This window comes from Vipera berus, assembly GCF_964194415.1.
Source record: "Vipera berus genome assembly, chromosome: Z".
NCBI lineage: Eukaryota > Metazoa > Chordata > Lepidosauria > Squamata > Viperidae > Vipera > Vipera berus.
Window position 1 is genome coordinate 19698125 of NC_138205.1, and position 17462 is coordinate 19715586.

At 42.5% G+C, this 17462-nt stretch overlaps 1 protein-coding gene and 1 long non-coding RNA gene across 2 annotated transcripts in view; one reads left to right on the forward strand and one right to left on the reverse strand.

Annotated features, from left to right (window-relative positions):
* Nucleotides 1–3839: 3839 nt before the first annotated feature.
* Nucleotides 3840–17462, reverse strand: part of LOC308677518 (vesicular glutamate transporter 1) — a gene marked incomplete at both ends in the record, with an annotated part of 58014 nt that continues 44391 nt past the window's right edge. The window contains 5 exons of the mRNA XM_081343990.1: nucleotides 3840–4187; nucleotides 6791–6918; nucleotides 10210–10320; nucleotides 12275–12407; nucleotides 13471–13620. Of these exons, the coding sequence (XP_081200116.1) occupies nucleotides 3840–4187; nucleotides 6791–6918; nucleotides 10210–10320; nucleotides 12275–12407; nucleotides 13471–13620 (870 nt within the window). The remainder of the gene's footprint in view (nucleotides 4188–6790; nucleotides 6919–10209; nucleotides 10321–12274; nucleotides 12408–13470; nucleotides 13621–17462) is intronic.
* LOC308677527 lies at nucleotides 12370–17444 on the forward strand. The gene is made up of 3 exons (XR_014028511.1): nucleotides 12370–12456; nucleotides 13891–13929; nucleotides 16360–17444. It is a non-coding gene; the product is annotated as an uncharacterized lncRNA (long non-coding RNA).

Genomic DNA, 17462 nt, shown 5'->3' on the forward strand with positions numbered 1-17462 from the left:
CAGAATTACTCAGAGTCACTAGATGGCAGCAAAAGAGAAAACCCCAAATGACTTTCCAGCAGTTATTAAAGTTTTTCACTTTCACTTTATGATCATCTAGTGGTTTTCAAAATTTTGGCAACCTAGTTCTGGTAAGCTAATATATGTATATTTTGTGTTAGGTGTGTTTGTGTTATGGGGTGGAGTACTATCTCCTCGTCTGTCCTCAACGTGATAATCGTAGTAATTCTGGGCATAAGAGTGCAGAGTGCTTTACAATCCTTTTTCATTCACAAGAATCTTGTGAGGTAGGCCACGATATAATTATTCTTATTTTTAAATAGATCTTGAAGATTATTATATACAGAAGCTTTCTCAAAATAATCCAGGCTTTTTATACCCTAAAGCAACATTTAGGGTAATTCTAATGCGCTGTGCTACAAAAATTAAACATATTTTTTTTGTAAATTTCCCTAATGGGGTAGGAAAGCAATATAACAATTGCTTGTGCTTCACTAGAAGCCAAGGTGGCAGAAGAAAAGTGGTATACCCTGAAAATTAATTTGATCACCATCCTCACTCTGTTGCACCTGCGAAGAGTTAAGCTAAGAGTTTATACTGTCAATTAATATGTGCTCTTAGTGCATAAGTGCTACATCTGCAGATTGAGCAAAGATTTCAGATAGGGAGTGTGTCTTTGAAGAGCTGGCATAATGTGATGTATAACGTGTTTAACTGAGTTTGGTTAATTAGACCTCATTCAGGTCCCTGTTTACACCCCGCTTTCCTTCAGGAAACTGAAAGTAACATACAATGGCCAAGGAACCCCTGTTTTTATCCCTGCCACAATTGTATGAGGTAGGTTCAGCTGAATAGGGCTGACCCAAATTCATCCGGTGGGTTTCCATAGTTGAATGGAGACTTAAAGCCAGTTCTCCATGATTGTGTTTCTCAGCCTAAATTTATCAAATAAGAATGTTGTAAGGGTATTTTTTTACATGCATGGAGAAGGAAACAGTCCAAGTACAGTAGGCTTGTTTTAAGAGAACCCCATAGGATTGAAAGCAACAGTCCAATCTAAAGGTTAGAACAGAATTGGAAATAGTTTATACCCATTCACAAGTGAATTAGAAGCTTGTTAATATTTGTTAAAGCATCGTGTGGATATGTGGCTGGCTTAAATAAGAATCTGGGAGAGCAATCGGCTCAATTTATATGAAGGGACTATGCTAGTTTCTTGTAAAAGAACAAGGAATTATAATAACCACCATCCTGATGGAGGACTATGATAAATAAACGCTTATGGGATAATACTTGGTTAGCCTTGTATTGGTGCCTATTTCTTGAAAGCACCAGAAAGCAAGACAATGGATGAAAATTAATCAAGGAGAGAAGCAACCTAGAGTTAAGGAGAATTTTCCTAACAGTGAGAACAATTAACCAGTGGAATGGGTTGCCTTCAGTAGTTGTGGGTGCTCCATCACTGGAGGCTTTTAAGAAGAGACTGGACAGCCACTTGTCTGGAATGGTAGAGGGTCTGTTGCTTGAGCAGGGAGTTGGTCTAGAAGACCTCCAAGGTCCCTTCCAACTCTATTATTCTGTTCTGCTCTGAAATATTTTAGTGTTTTAGAATAGAATGTTGCCTCCTGGGGAAGAAATGGCAAAAGAATCAACAACCACAGCAGAATGAAGAGCCGGTAAATAAACAGACTCTTTGTAATTCCTCTCTGGATAAAGAAATGACATGAGATGGCCCATAAATGCTCCAGACAGTTGAGGACACTGCAAGACTGGTCCCTAGTGGGAATAGCTTCCTTGCTCAACCCATGGTCAGTGGCTTTAAGGAAATAGGGTATGAGTACTTCCTTTTCTAATTACTTTTGGAAATTGCTTGTTAACCGGTTTTCATCTATTAGGAACCTGGATTAACAGGTTTTACAGCAACAGATGAGTTTGCTTAAATCCACAGAGGAAGAAATTTTAAATACAAGTTTTATAACAAACTTGTAATACAATACAAGGGCTTTTTTCTGAAATAAATAGCAAAATTGTGATTAAGACTTTGATTTTTTTAGAAAGTTACAATGGACTAAGGGTCCAGATGGATTTGAAATAAGATTTTGGAATTAATTATAAGAATTCCTCCTGTAGGGAAATACTTTTGGTTTTGAATTCTTGGAAAAAAATGATAGAATGAGTCTTTGAAGGTTACATTAGCAGGGGTGTCAAACTGCAAAAGAAAAAGACAATAAAAATTTTTTGGACATTATTTGAAAGGGCTAAAGATTAAGATTGTTAAGAATTCAAGGAAGGAATATAAAGTTGGTTTATTTGATCCAGGCTAAAAAAAATAGGTTGTTATCTCTGGTAACACTTAATGGATTATTTCTGATCTGGATTGAAATAATGAGATTCTAAAAAAATGTTTATACATAAGAGATGGGATATGGGAAGAAGAGATCATTTGTTGTATTTTAAGAGGTGATACATTTTTCTTTATATATTTCTTTTCTTCTTTACTATATTCTTTTTCTATTTTTTTCTGCACATTCTATTTTTCTTTTTTAGTTGGTAGAAGTTCTTATTGTCAAAGTTGCAATTTTTAATAAAATTATTATTAAAGAATAGTATAATATTGCCATCTGAAATTTTCGGTGTTGAAGAAAGCCTAGATTTTTATCCTTGTTTGAATATAAAGTGCATTAAATAAGTTTGAAGTGCTATACATTAAAAAAAACCCTGCAACAAAACAATATGAGGAAATTCCAAGAGGTGGATTGGGCAAAGAGAGAATATAGCCAACAAGTACAGGATATTTTTAAAGCTACCAAGAGAAGAAAGGTGGGGGAGGGGGAGAGAGATAATTTGATATTGTTACACAGAAAGTGATTTACAGCATACACCAAGAAAATATCAACCCATTAAGCATAAAAATCATTTACAGCTCAGGAAAAAAAAATGCTGAAATGCATAATACAGTATTTGGAAATGCCTGGGTGCAGGTTGGAGGCCTATAGATTACAGCAGAAAAGTGGACTATTTTTTTTTAAAATATGGGAACAAGCTATTATCCTAATACTGTGAACAAGTTCCCTTGTCTTCAGTTCAGGATGATGGCTGGTGCATAGGTGCTAAAGGCATAAGATGTTGAGGGAGATGGAATATCCCTAAAGTATTAAAGTCCCCAGGATAACATGGTCTAATTTATTTCTAAGAATCAGAAGGGTCTAAGGCAAAGTTTAAGATACTGAAAGGCTGAGATGCACAAGGCTACCCAAGTTAGAGACTAAACAGCTGGAGTTAGTGCCAGCCCACTTCCTAATTAGTAGAAGTCCAGAGGGGAAACCAAAATGTCAACTTGTTTCCTATGGTCCACTTGGTCTAGGGATTAAAACTGGGGTCTTTTGCACGTGAAGGGAGGGGACTATTCATAAGCTATATTTTCATTTCATACTCAGTAGATGATGTTACAGTGTCTTTGCTGTGATCCCAAAGCTTTTCAGTCCAGGACTGTGGGGTAGACTCAGGAGCAATGGGTGTGTGGAATTTAACTCAACCCCTTGGTTGAAAGAGCATCAGCCTAGAGCAGGAATGGACAATGTGGAGGTACAGTGGCCTGTACCCAAGGAAGAGTAAAGGTTTGAAAGTAAGTGCTTATGGATCATTACCGAGGTGTAGTAGACCGCTGGGAAGGGCAATTTTCAGTGGGTCCAGACATTGATTGCCAACATATCAGAAATGGGATGGAGGTTGTAGGACGGGATGGTAAAATAATGGAAGATAGAGAAGAAGCCTTCTCCTCACTCCAGTGGATTGTAACTAAGGCCCCATCATCACATCAGGGTGGAGGATGGGATTCTCTACGACAAGTCCCGTTGTTCTGGCACGCCATACATATAGGAATCTTTCCCAGGCTCTTGTATATATTCCTCCTTTTTGTCCCAGTCAGCCGTCCAACCTCCATTGGCGAAACTGGTACTTTTAGTGGCCCCATAACCGCTGCCGCCTGCTCCTGCTCCCACGCGGGCAGCTTCATCTTCCTCATCAGCCAGTTCATCCTCGTTGATGAAGCCACATTTCTCTTCAGTCAATTCTTCTGGCTCAGCCCAGGGTTGCTTCTCCCCAGAAGCAAAAATCCCATAGAAGATGACACCACCGTAATGGACGAGAGAGGCAATGAGGAAAACATACTGCCATTCTTCTCGTGTCTGTGGAAAATATAAACATCCCATCATTCAGAGCTTATTTGAGGGATATCCCGTGCCCGTACAGGTAGTTCTCATGTTACGAATGTAATGGAGCCTGCCCATTCCATTTGTAACTGGAAAACTAGGAGGAGTGAATCTCGTACCTCACACGAGATTGTTCCCTGCTCGTTAAAACGGCTCATTAAGTGAAGATGAGGTATCTCAGGGTGGGGAAGGCCACGGAGGGCCTAGTGATGTAACAGGCCCCCAAGGCCTCCCTGGCCAACTAAGATACTTCATGCTTCCCACTCTCTTCATGCCCCGCCGGATTCACCTTGAAAAGATCTTGAAAAGATCTGGTTCCTGCTGCCCCCTGTATCTGATTTGATTGATTTGATTTTATTAAATTTATATGCCGCCCTTCTCCCTGAGGACTCAGGGCGGCTCACAACCATAAATTTTTTTACAAAAACATAAAGTAAAAAATTTAAAAAAAGAATTAAACAACAGATGCAATAAATACAAGACAATTTAACCCAGTAAAAAGCCTAATTAAAACCGTAGTCAGTCCAGGCCCGCTTGTTGGAACAACCAGGTTTTCAGGTCACGGCAGAAGGACCGAAGGTCAGGGGCCGTCCGCAGCTCCGGGGGCAGTTCATTCCAGAGGGTCGGCGTGCCCACAGAGAAGGCTCTCCCCCTGGGGGTCGCCTGCCGGCATTGCCTGGCCAACGGCACCCTGAGGAGGCTGACCCTGTGGGAGCGAACCGGGCGATGGGAGGTTGACAATGGCAGCAGGTGGTCTCGCAAGTACCCCGGGCCTGGCAGATGCTTCTGTGTGCCTCTGGGTGTCGGAGGCCTTTTCCAGGCTGCTGCTACCTGGAACTGAGGCTGGGAGATGCTTCCGTGGCCCTCCGGATGCCCAGTCCGAGTGCCAGAGGCCTTTTCCAGGCTGCTGCCGCCTGGATCTGAGGCATGCCCCAGCCTCAGATCCAGGCGGCAGCGGCCTGGAAAAGGCCTCGGGTAGCTGGATCGGGCCTCCAGAGGACCACAGAAGCAATCCCTGGCTTTAGGCACGGGCGGCGGCAGCTTGGAAAAGGGCTCCGGTGCCCGGATCAAACCTCCGGAGGCACGCGGAAGCATCGCCTGGCTTCGGTTCCGTTCTCTGCCGCAGAGAACAGAGGCCTAAAGCACTATGAGATCACGCGAGATCAGTAACGTGAGATCTCGCCTCCCTAAATTCGTGTGATCTTGCATTACCTTAGGCCTCCATTCTCTGTGAACGCCCCAAAGGCCTGGGGCAGCCAGGAAAGCGAAGGATCTCGATCTTCGCAGGGTGAGTATTGAAGGCCTAGCGCCTAGGGAGACCCGGGGCGGGGGTGGGGAGGGAAGGAATAACCAGGGTGAATATTGCAGTGCCACTATGGTCGCTTGTAAGGGTGAACGCCTGCCATGATGCCGCAATATTCGTAATTTCGAGATTTGCTCGTAAGCACTAGGGGGCGCTTTATCGCGTAACTTCGAACGTTTGCTAAGGGAACGCTCACAACTTGGGGATTACCTGCATTTTTCAACCCACAGTGGACACCCTCCCTCTGAAAATCCCCTTTTCTTACTAATAATTAAGTCATCATAGCATACAGTGCAGCTTTGAAGGAGAAAAGGATCAGGTTAGTTACAACTAAGTAGAACTGATAATTTATAGGATCTACACTTATCTAGATGTAAATATTCAGAAAGTAAAAACTTAAGGTTACATAAAGCACCCCTTCATTGTTTCTAGAACCAGTCAGAGTGGAGGACCAATATTTTGTGCAGCTCCATAACAAAAGTTATAAAATGCAAAGAACTAAAAGGAGCAGTAAAGGTTCCTTTTACTAACATAATACAGGTAATACTTGACTTGCAATCACAGTTGACCCTAAAACTTCCATTGCTAAGTGAGGCAGTTGTTAAGTCAGTTGCACCTCATTTTATGACCATTTTAGCCACAGTTGTTAGTTAAGCGAATCACTGCAGTTAGGTGAATGGGGCAGTTGTTCAGTGGATCTGGCTTCCCCTGCCTGCTTTGCTTGTCAGAAACAGTCGTAAGTGTGAAAAATGGTCATGTCATGTTTTTTCAGTGCTGTTGTACCTTTGAATGGTGGCTAAATGGGTAGTTGTAAGTCGAGGACTACTTGTAGACCAAAGCCAAGAAAGCTATCTTGTGACTTAACTTTATGCATGACCATCATAACCTCTCGCTCTAAGGCTCTTTTCCTATGGCAAATTAAAGTTCTCTGCATCCATTCCGCAGAAAATTAAATGAGCATGAAATCTGTCATTCCTTATCCGACAGATACTGCCAGTCACCTGATGTCCATCCAAAAACAATGGGTAACAACGCCTGATGTAGGACATGCCTTTACGCTTAAGGGCAACTTAATCTTATCTGACTCAATAGATGAAGATGGAATGAAAGCAATGTCCAAAGATGTTACCTGCACATTTTAGGTCATACTTAAATGGAAGTGGGGAAAGGCCGTATGTACAAAAAGCCCTACATACATTTTACACAAAAATAAGAATTGTGAGGATAAGAAGTACACAGAATAAAAACTTTCCACTTTCTAGAAACCATTTCTTACCTTATGTTTAGTCATTGCTCCAACAATGATTGGGCACACCATGCCTGACAGGGTCCCCACGCCATTGGAGATGCCCATCAAGATACTGGCATATCGGGGGGCAATATCTAAATGGTTGACATTGAATCCTGGAAGTGGAGGAGATAAAAGTGAAATGCGTACGATACACTCCCTGAAAAGTTATATAATTTATAAATTTATATAATTAGACTGCATTAAATTGCAGTTTAATAAGAGAACTGTTAATGTTACTATGGTCTTCTTCAGTCTAATAATACAATCAGCCATCTAGAGGAGTTGCACTTCAGTTTCCGTAATCAGATTGGAAAAGACATCCATAGCACCATCTAGCTTCAGCTGATTGGACCAGGATGGATGAAGGGACAGGGAGGATTTAAAGGGGTGGGGGGTGGGGGGGAAAGGAAAGCATTTTAAGATGCATAATCAAATCTGCAAAATTCATTGCATTTCTATTGATCTGCTACGACAGGGGTAGGCAACCTTGGCTCTTTTATGACTCATGGACTTCAACTCCCAGAATTCCTGAGTCAGCTATGCTGACTCAGGAACTCTGGGAGTTGAAGTCTATGAGTCATAAAAGAGCCAAGGTTGCCTACCTCTATGCTAGGACAAGCATGTTATGCAAACTAATTATGGGAGCCATTAAATAATTAGTTCATTTTAACACAAGCAGAACGTGGTTCAGCTACTAGATGGTGATAGTGGAACAATGCAAGAGGACATTTTATGTGATTGACAAGGGATGAAGACTAGCCAAAGTGTATCATTTCCAGCTCCGTAATTCTGAGGTCTAAGATGTCCTCAGCATAACTTAGTTTGGGTGGGTTTGTGTAGGAAATGCCTCTTAAGGCTTGACAGAGGGCAGTTGATAGCCATGACTACATCACAGTGGCCCAAGACTCAACTCCCAACCAACTGAAAAAGCTTCATGGGGCTAAGCAGGAAAACCTTCTGTTTTGGAACAGAAAACCAAACCAAACCAGAAGGCTCTCTCTACTTTCTTCAAAAAAATAAACATAACATTTAAGGATGCAGTGAATTTCCCTAGACATCTGATGGGAGGAAAGACGTGGTTTGCATCTTAATACTGCAAATCCTCATATTATGATGCTCCGCATCTCTCTCTATAAATGCACTTTGAAGCACACTGAAAGCTGTGGCACCTTGAGGTATGAAACCTTCCACCAATAGATAATAAGTTGCACGTGTACAATGAAAAGTGGAAGTGGATTCACTTCAGATTATGGTACAGGAAACCTGTTCTTTTGATGCATCACGCACACCTGCCTATGCTAGACTTGAGTTAAGTTAACCTTCAGGAATTTACTAGGATTAGCCTTTTCCAGTTACGTCCTCATATTCTTTTTGGTTTGTTTCCCCCCTTTTGTGCTTTCTTGTTTTTAGCTAGTGGCTAAGAGAGTTTTTCAACCTGGGCAACTTTAAGATACGTGGACTTCAGTTCTCTGAATTCTACAGCCAGCATGAGCCAAGCCAAGAGTAGGCAACCTTGGCTCTTTTATGACTCGTGGACTTCAACTCCCAGAATTCCTGAGTCAGCTGACTCAGGAATTCTGGGAGTTGAAGTCCACGAGTCATAAAAGAGCCAAGGTTGCCTACCCCTGATCTAAGCCAATGAACAATGGTGTTTTTTGTTTGTTTTTTTACAGAATGAGGCAACACAAAATGTTTCCCGGGAAGTAGGCCCATGAGAAACGACTTATGGGTCTGAGGGACAGAGCAGAGCGAACTCCATTTCTCTCCTTGCGTTATTTCGAGGCAATACAGCAGAGTAAGAGACAGTTGGAAACTGGCAAGGGGAGAGCAAAAATGAGGAAAGGGATGGTGGCAAAGTGGCGCTAGTGATGATACAGGAAGTTGAGGAAGGAGGGGGCTATTGTGACATGATGACAAGGTGGAAGCTTATCACAAGGAGGTGGAGGGGTTGGTGAACTGGTGTAAGGAAAACAGCCTAGTTTTAAATACCGGAAAAACCAAAGAGGTCATTGTCGTTCAGAAAAGGCAGACACAGCCACACTTCTCTGTGCATAAATGATTCACCTGTGGAGATGGTTACCAGCATCAAATTCCTGGGTGTGCAGCTAATGAGTAGGCTGGCTTGGTCGCTCAACAGTGAAACACTGGTGAAGCGGGCACAGCAGCGCCTGCATTTTCTGCGTCGCCTGAGAAAAGCTCATCTTCCTTCCCCTGTCCTGACCACTTTCTACAGGGGGACGATTGAGAGCTTCCTGTCATACAGCATCAAGTCTGGTTTGGAAGCATCACTGCTTCAGACAGGAAGGCGGTGCAGAGAGTGGTGAGGATGGCCGAAAAGATCATTGGCAGTTCCCTCCCTCCCATCCAGGACATAGCACAGAAGCGTTGCTTGAACAGGGTCCGTAAGATTATCTGGGACACACCACATCCTCTTCACGACCTGTTTTCCTTGTTACCTTCTGGGAGGAGGGGGCTTCGTGGTATCCGTAGCAGAACATCCAGGTTCAGCCATAGTTTCATTCCATACAGCATTAACCTTGTGAACTCTCAAGTTTCCTCCTTCCGTTATATATTCAAGATGGACAGTATTTAACATTTATTTGTTATATATATGTAGGGGTGTGGGTCTATACGTATGTTGTATATAGTATGGTTAGGTGTGTGTCATGTATGTGTTCCACCTTGAGAGTGGGCAACTAAATTTCATTTTTGATGTGTGCCTTTGTGTCCACAGTAAAAAAAATGACAATAAAGGTTATCTTATCTTGTTCATCCCAAAACATATAGGGTGGGATAACAACACTTATACTTTACCGTATACAGATAGTCCTTCACTTACAACCACAAATGGGACCAGATTTTCTGTTACTAAGCAAAGCGGCTCCTAAGTGAGTCATGCCTGATTCTATGACCTTTTTTGCCATTTAAGTGAATCTCTGCAGTTGTTAAGTGAGTCACGCCGAGGTTAATCAAATCTGCCTTTCCTCGTTGACTTTGCTTGTCAGAGAAGTGGCTTGAAAGGTCACAAGTGGCAGTCACGTGACCCAGGGAATACTGCAATTGTTGTACATACATGCTGGTTGCCAAGTGCCTGAATTCGACCATGTGACTCTGGGGATGTTGCAATGGTTGTAAGCGTGAGGACTAGTCATAAGTTACTTTCTTTGGTGCTGTTGTAACTTCGAACACTTGCTAAAGAAATGGTTGTACGTCAAGCACTACTTGTAGTGCTTTGGCATCTTTTCCATCCTTGAAATCATCCCAAGTCAGGTTGAAGAAGTCTGGGCAAAGCTTTTGGCCCACTCATATTGGGCTCCTATCCGGGTAAACATAGGAAAGGAGTGGATAATTTACCGTAGAACCTAACCATGCCTCAAAGTCAGCCCAACTGTCCAAGAGCTTACCTGAGATAGCAAAGCCACTGAAACCCACAGCCAGGACGAGAAAGGAAATCGCCACCCCTCTGCTGTGGGAATAACCAACTACTAAGAGCAATGTGGCTTCCATGCCAAACCCTGACGAGAAATGAGAACCACACATGTAACTATGGGTTACAAATAATGTTAGCTGTATTCAAACATCTCATGAGACTAAAACTAAAGAAATCGTGTTATGGATGTCATGGTTCTGACTAATAAGACAGATCAAAGAACATTCAGGCATTGTTTATTCTAAAAAGTCTATAGTAATGAGAATGAAGCATCGGCACTCATGGATGGATGCCAGAATCTGAATTCTCCTCCCCTGAACACATCGTATCAAACACAATTCCCTCCCTTAGTTTAAACGTCATAAATCACATTCTCCAATTAGTTTAACATGCAAAGCTTCACTTCCTTTCTATAGCGTGCCATTCCTTATCTTATTAAAACAACCGGCTTAGCATTCTCCTCCCTCCCCACCCGGCCAGCTTCATTTAATTCAAAGCAAAACAGTTTTAAAGGAAAAGGCTGCCTCTTATATTGTCAGAGCAAAAACATCCAATGTTTGCAGCATTGACAATGGCTTAGTATGCAATATAAGAACCCAGTTTAAAACCAATAATCATCATTGGCATAAGACCAGGTGAGAGACAGGTGAGATCATCGTGGAGAAAATCTATCTGGGTGGTCTCTTAAGAGCTGACGTTGACCTGATGGCACATAATCAATAAACCCAATGATAAATTCTGCACTATGCCAGTCATTTTAATACTTTGAGATTCTGAGATCATTTCAGACCATTCTGGAAGGAGGTTTTCTGAAGCTTCCCTGTAACAGTGCTCTTCAGATGAGGTGGACTACAGTTCCCAGTGTTCTCATCGGGAGGGCCATAACTATGTTGGCTGAGGATTTGAGGCATTGTAATTCCAACCCACCTGGAGGAGGATGTACCAAGTCTTGGTGTGCTTTTTTTTTTTTTAAAGAAAGCTGTTCTTTCACACATACGGGAGTTTGGAGGTTTCTGGCAAGTTGTCGGAGAAAATCCCCCTCAGGAAAGAACAGACAAGATGTACAAGGCCTTTCACTCTGGTTAAGCTCAGGCTGTTGGAAACCCAGCGTGGACTTCGTTAAAGCCAGATGCAAAAATTTAACAGAGATTTTATTCTGTGAGTGCTGGAAACCTATCTTTCTTCCTCATTAAAGAGGAAAACAGGATTTCTCTGAATTGTCTGCAAAGTTTTTGGGTTTGGAGGACCTGTGTTATGAATTAAAACTAAGTTATGAATTAAAACTCATAACTGCTGACCGCGGTTGATATCAGCTAGGGATGATGGGATCAGATACATAGCATCACCTTGACTCCATAGGCTGCCCCTTTGTATTTTAAGAAATACAATGTGATCCTACAGCAGGGGTAGGCAACCTCGGCTCTTTTATGACTCATGGACTTCAACTCCCAGAATTCCTGAGTCAAGTGACTCAGGAATTCTGGGAGTTGAAGTCCATGAGTCATAAAAGAGCCGAGGTTGCCTATCCCTGTCCTACAGCATTCCTTCCTCTAAAGCAGGGGTCTCCAAACTTGGCAGCTTTTAAGACTTGTGGACTTCAACTCCCAGGACTGAGGAAGTCCCCAGATCTTAAAGTTGCCAATTTTGGAGACCCCTGCTTTAAAGAATTCAAGTGCCTTTTGTTGATTGCCAAATGACTCTCAGTACTCATCCTTTCGATCTGGGTATCTATCGATCTCATTTTTCTTAAAAAAAAAGGAAAGAAAAGAAAAGAGAAAGATACTCTCTAGAGCCAGGGGTAGGCAACCTTGGCTCTTTTATGACTCGTGGACTTCAACTCCCAGAATTCCTGAGCCAGCCATGCTGAGGGAAAAGAGAGGTTGCCAAGTTGAGCCGTGCTGGCTCAGGAATTCTGGGAGTTGAAGTCCACGAGTCATCAAAGAGCCAAGGTGGCCTACCCCTGGCTCTAGAGGTAGCTGCTCAATCCTAACCCTTGTCTCCACCACTTGTTGTATGACAGTGATGCCTTTCTCACTCACCCCCACAGTTCATCATCTTGCGGACATTGGTGGTAGTCATAAGTCTTCGCGAGCGCAAGAAGTCGGCAATTTGGCCTCCAATGGGTACAATGATGGTCATAACCAAGTGGGGCAAAGCAGAAAGCATCCCCACCTGTGTGTCAAAAGTGAAGAGAAACAATCAGCATCCCAGAGACCAGAAGGTACTAATTAAAAGACAGCTGAATAAATCCAGGTATCCCTTAGAACAGCGTTCCCCAACCTTGGAGGCTGGGCGGCCCGGCTGGGGAACTCCTCACACAAAGAGAGAAGAGAAGCCTTAGGGGCGAGCCTTTCGCGCTCCTTCAGGCTTCTCTGTGCCAAAAGCTTTTGCAAAGGGATGGAAGGCCCGAAGAGATCGCTCCCCCGAAGCCTTTCATCCATTTACCAAAGCTTTTGTCCCGGAGAAGAGAAACCCCTGGTTGGGGGGGGCGCAGTCTCATGCTCCTTCAGACACACTGAGGCTGCCTGACGCTCCAAACGCAGATCCGGAGTCTTGCGCAGGTAGCCTTGGGTCAGTCGGCGAAGCTCAGCAGGGTGTGCTCGCCTCACTCAGCCTCTGCTCTCACTGCTCCACTTTTGGAGCTTCAGAGCATCGGTTTACCACCCGGCTGGGCCGCTCACACAAGTGCAGCTGCGCGCGTTTACCGGCCCACCTGTTGCACGGCCCGGTTGCGAATAGGCCACGGCTCAGTAGTGGGCCACAGCCCAGGGGTTGGGGACCCCTGCCTTAGAAGATGAAAGGCCTGGAGGGAGACAGTATCTAACTCCCATTTCTTTTTCAGAAATAGATTTCTGACATTATGCAATTATTATTATTTTTTTTAAAAAAATAACTCCAATCCCACTTTCCAGCCGCGAAAACACGTTTTAAGAAATAATAACAATTTGGCACTTTCCCAAATCTTGCTCTATCTAAATTTTCCTAATAGTGGATATTGATTGATATGGTTTATACACTACACGCCTAAAAGGCATTATCCACGGTCTTTAATCAAAGTGTAAACCAAAATGGGCCAGTTCTAAAATTTAGAGAGGCTCCCAGTTTCTACAGCCAATGAGGATAAGCATCTCCCTTGCAGAATATGCCCAGGTGCTGGTAATGCCTGCAGTAAAGCTATTAGTGTATCCCTGTGCACACACATAACACAAACCAGGAAAAAAAAGCCTTTTCTTACCTTACTGATTTCAAAGCCAAAGACTTCTTCAAAATAGGCTGGCTGGCTGATTAAGAGCAAATAAAATGTCCAGCTTCTGCAAAAATTGGCTACAATTATGGCATACACCGGCATGGATGTGAAGAACCGGCGCCAGGGAGCTTTGAATTTCTGCAGAGAAGGAGCAAAGACCTCTTGTTATCTGATACCTTCTAGATGGGCTGTTTTATGATTTCTATACGTTCCAGATGGGACAGTCAACAGACGTGCTAGCTGGGAATACATCCACCCAGGGTGGAAAGCCAAGAGCTGTAGGACACACTATATTAAGCAAGCAATTTAATAAATGAAGGTAAAATTGCCTGGAGCATTTTGAAGCGCCACAGAGGAGCTGGCTAACTCAGGGCTTTTCAACCTTTTCACCCATTGTACCACTTTTAGGATATGCCGACATCTGAGTACCACCAGTCGCCTAGCAAGGTATCAAAAACTTGATGACCAAGAAAAAAAGGAAAAAAAAATGATGAAGTACAGGTAGTCCTCGACTTACAACAGTTTGCTTAGTGACTGTTCGAAGTTACAATGGCACTGGAAAAAAGTCCCCCCCTTTGAATCTTATTAAGGATGCCTTTGTGGATTTTTACTCGAAATTATATACTAAAGAGGACATTAATGCAAAAGATATTGATAAGTATTTGGAGAAGGCTAGCATCCCGGTTCTTACGCAAGTACAAAAAGAGGGGATTAATCAACTGATTACAGAAGAAGAAATTTTTATAGCTATTAAGGAACTGAAGGTGGATAAAGCACCAGGCACGGATGGCTTGACTGCGGCCTATTATAAAAACTTACAATTAGAGATGATAAAACCGTTAAAGGAACTGTTCCAGACAATCCAGAGGGGGGGAAAGGTGCCTCCGTCTTGGAGAACAGCTTTTATCTCTTTGATTCCGAAGGAAGACCAGGATGCTACTTTAGTTAAAAATTACAGACCGATATCGCTTTTAAATACAGATTATAAGATATTTGCTAAGGTTTTGGCTAATAGACTGATGAGGGTTCTGCAACAGGTGATTCATGGGGATCAAACGGGGTTTATTAGTGGTAGGCAAATGAAAAATAATGTGAGACATATAGTTGATGTGTTAGAGTTTTTGGAAAGGCACAACCAGATCTCTGCAGCGCTAATTTTTTTAGATGCTGAAAAGGCCTTTGATCAATTGAATTGGCAATTTTTGTTGAAAGTTTTAGATAAAATGGATTTTGGGGAAAATTTTTTACAGCCGATTAGGGCATTATATCAAAAACAAACTGCCCGAATTATAGTTAACAATAGCCTGACAGTAGCATGTAATATTGAGAAGGGCACAAGGCAAGGGTGTCCGTTATCGCCCTTGTTATTTGTGTTAACATTAGAGATACTATATGTTAAGATTCGGAACTCGGAAAAAATTAAAGGGATACAAGTTGGGGATCAGGACTATAGATTGAGAGCATTTGCAGATGATCTGGTTGTTACAGTGACCCAGCCAGAGAACTCTGTTGTGGACCTGATGGAGATAATAACACAATATGGGAAGGTTTCTGGATTTAAAGTAAATATACAGAAAACTAAAATTTTGGCTAGAAATATGACAGTTTCACAGAAGGCTCTCTTAGAAGGATTAACTGGATTTGAGATTGTTAAAAGGGTTAAATATCTGGGGGTGATTTTGTCGCCCTCTAATACAAAGCTATATAAAAATAATTATGAAAAACTATGGGGGAAAATTCAAAAGGAATTGGAGAGTTGGCAAAAATTGCAATTGTCTTTGCTGGGACGGATTGCAGCAGTGAAAATGAATGTCCTGCCCAAATTTTTATTTTTGTTTCAAATGATACCGATTCTTAAGAAAGATTCTAATCTGGAGGAATGGCAGCGAGGTATCAATAAATTTGTGTGGGCAGGGAAAAAGCCACGAGTTAAACTTAAGATTATGCAGGATACTCGTGAGAGAGGTGGCCTTAAATTGCCTAATCTTAAATTATATTATGAAGCTGCTGCATTAGTAGGAATAAGTGATTGGATTAATTTGACGCAATTGAGGTTATTAAATCTTGAGGGCCATGATTTGTTGTTTGGCTGGCATGCATATTTGTTGTATGATAAGAAGGTAGATACTGTGTTTAGGATGCATATTTTAAGACAGGCATTGCTGAGAGTCTGGAAGAAGTATAGACATAAGCTAAGCAGCAAGATACCATTGTGGGCAATTCCAAAACACGCAATAGAAAATATACATGCTGGTTTCAAACATGATGTGACTACGTACAAGGAAATTTTAAGCTTGGAAAGGAATGTTTGGTGTTTGAAATCATATAGCCTCTTGCGAGAAGAGAAGGTTGTTCAATCTTGGTTTCAATATATTCAATTACAGGCCAGGTGGAAAGAAGACCAGAAAAATGGATTCACAATGACTGATGGAAATTTGATAAAGCAGATTAGAAATCAGGGGTCAGCACATATTAAACGGATATACCTTGCATTGATAGAGATTGACTCGGAAACAGAGCTTGTTAAGGACTGTATGATAAAATGGGCCCAAAATATCCAGGAAGTTATTACAATGGACATGTGGGAAAAGATTTGGGTGAGGAACGTAAAATTTACACAAGCTCAAAATTTAAGAGAGAACTTTTACAAAATGTTTTATAGATGGCATCTAGATCCTAAAAAGCTTGCAAGTATGTATCCGAATTATCAGCCTAAGTGTTGGAGGTGTGGTGATGAAGATGCAACGTATTTCCACATATGGTGGACTTGTAAAAAGGTTAAGGCTTTTTGGATAAAAGTCTGGTGGAATATGCAGAAGATTTTTAAACAGAGGATAAAGTTTTGTCCGCAACTTTTTTTGTTGGGAATAATTGCAGACGCTACAGTTGTGGACACTAAGCTGATGTTGAACTTAATTACGGCGGCAAGACTTTTGATAGGCCAATATTGGAAGAAAGAGGAATTGCCGACCATAGAAGAGTGGACTTTAAAGGTTTCCGACCTGGCAGAGATGGCGAAGATTTCGGCTTATTTGAAAGATCATTCGCAAGAACGCTATATTATGGAATGGAGAAAATGGATTGAGTTTATCCAGAACAAGTATAGGGTTAAGAAGTTTTACGTAGCATTTGAATAAGTCTTCTTTGGTTTTTTTTTTTTCTTTTTTTTTATTCTAGTTTTTTATATATATTTAATATTGTTAAGGTGTGTCTTATCCTATATAAGCTAGAGAGTGATGGATTTTAGAACTTATAGTTGTTAGTATATGATTGTTTATGATTGCTTTTTATATATATACCTTGTATTTAGCTCTGGGAAGTCGGGGGGGGGAGGGGGAGGGTGGAGGGAGGGGGGGAGGGAGGGAGGTTGGGGGGAGGTAGGGGGGGAGCAGGGAGGGGGAAGGGGGGTTTCTTAAGGGAAAACTGTATTTTAAAACTTTTCAATAAAAAAAAAAAAAAGAAAAAAGTCCCCCCCCCCAAGCCACAGCCGAGCAAGACACCTGCCTGCCTGCCCGGCGGCGCTCTTCCTCCTGTCCGAAGTTTTCATTGTTTGTGACATTTCTGTTGAGGATTGGCAGCGGGGGTGGGGTTGGGGGGTGTTTGGTTTTTATTCCCCCCCCCTCTGCTGGGTGGTTGCAGCAGGTTTTGGTCACTTCACGTGACCCTAGGACACTGTGACCGTCATAAATATGAATCAGTCGCCAAGCATCTGAATGTAAATCACAAGACCCTGGAGATGCTGCAACATTCCAGCTGATCGGTGCTTCTTCTGGGCTCAACAAAAGCGCCAGGATCAGTGCTGAGCTCCAGTTGGAGCCCAGTGCTGATCCTGGTGCTTCCACTGAGCCCTAGCAGCCCTGAAGAAGCGCTGATCCTGGCGCTTCCGCTGAGCCCTGACAGCCCTGCAGCTCTAGCCGTCTCTTGCTCAGGCTTGTGCGGTGCTGCCACCGGTTCAGCTCATTCCCCCCCCCTGCTACCAC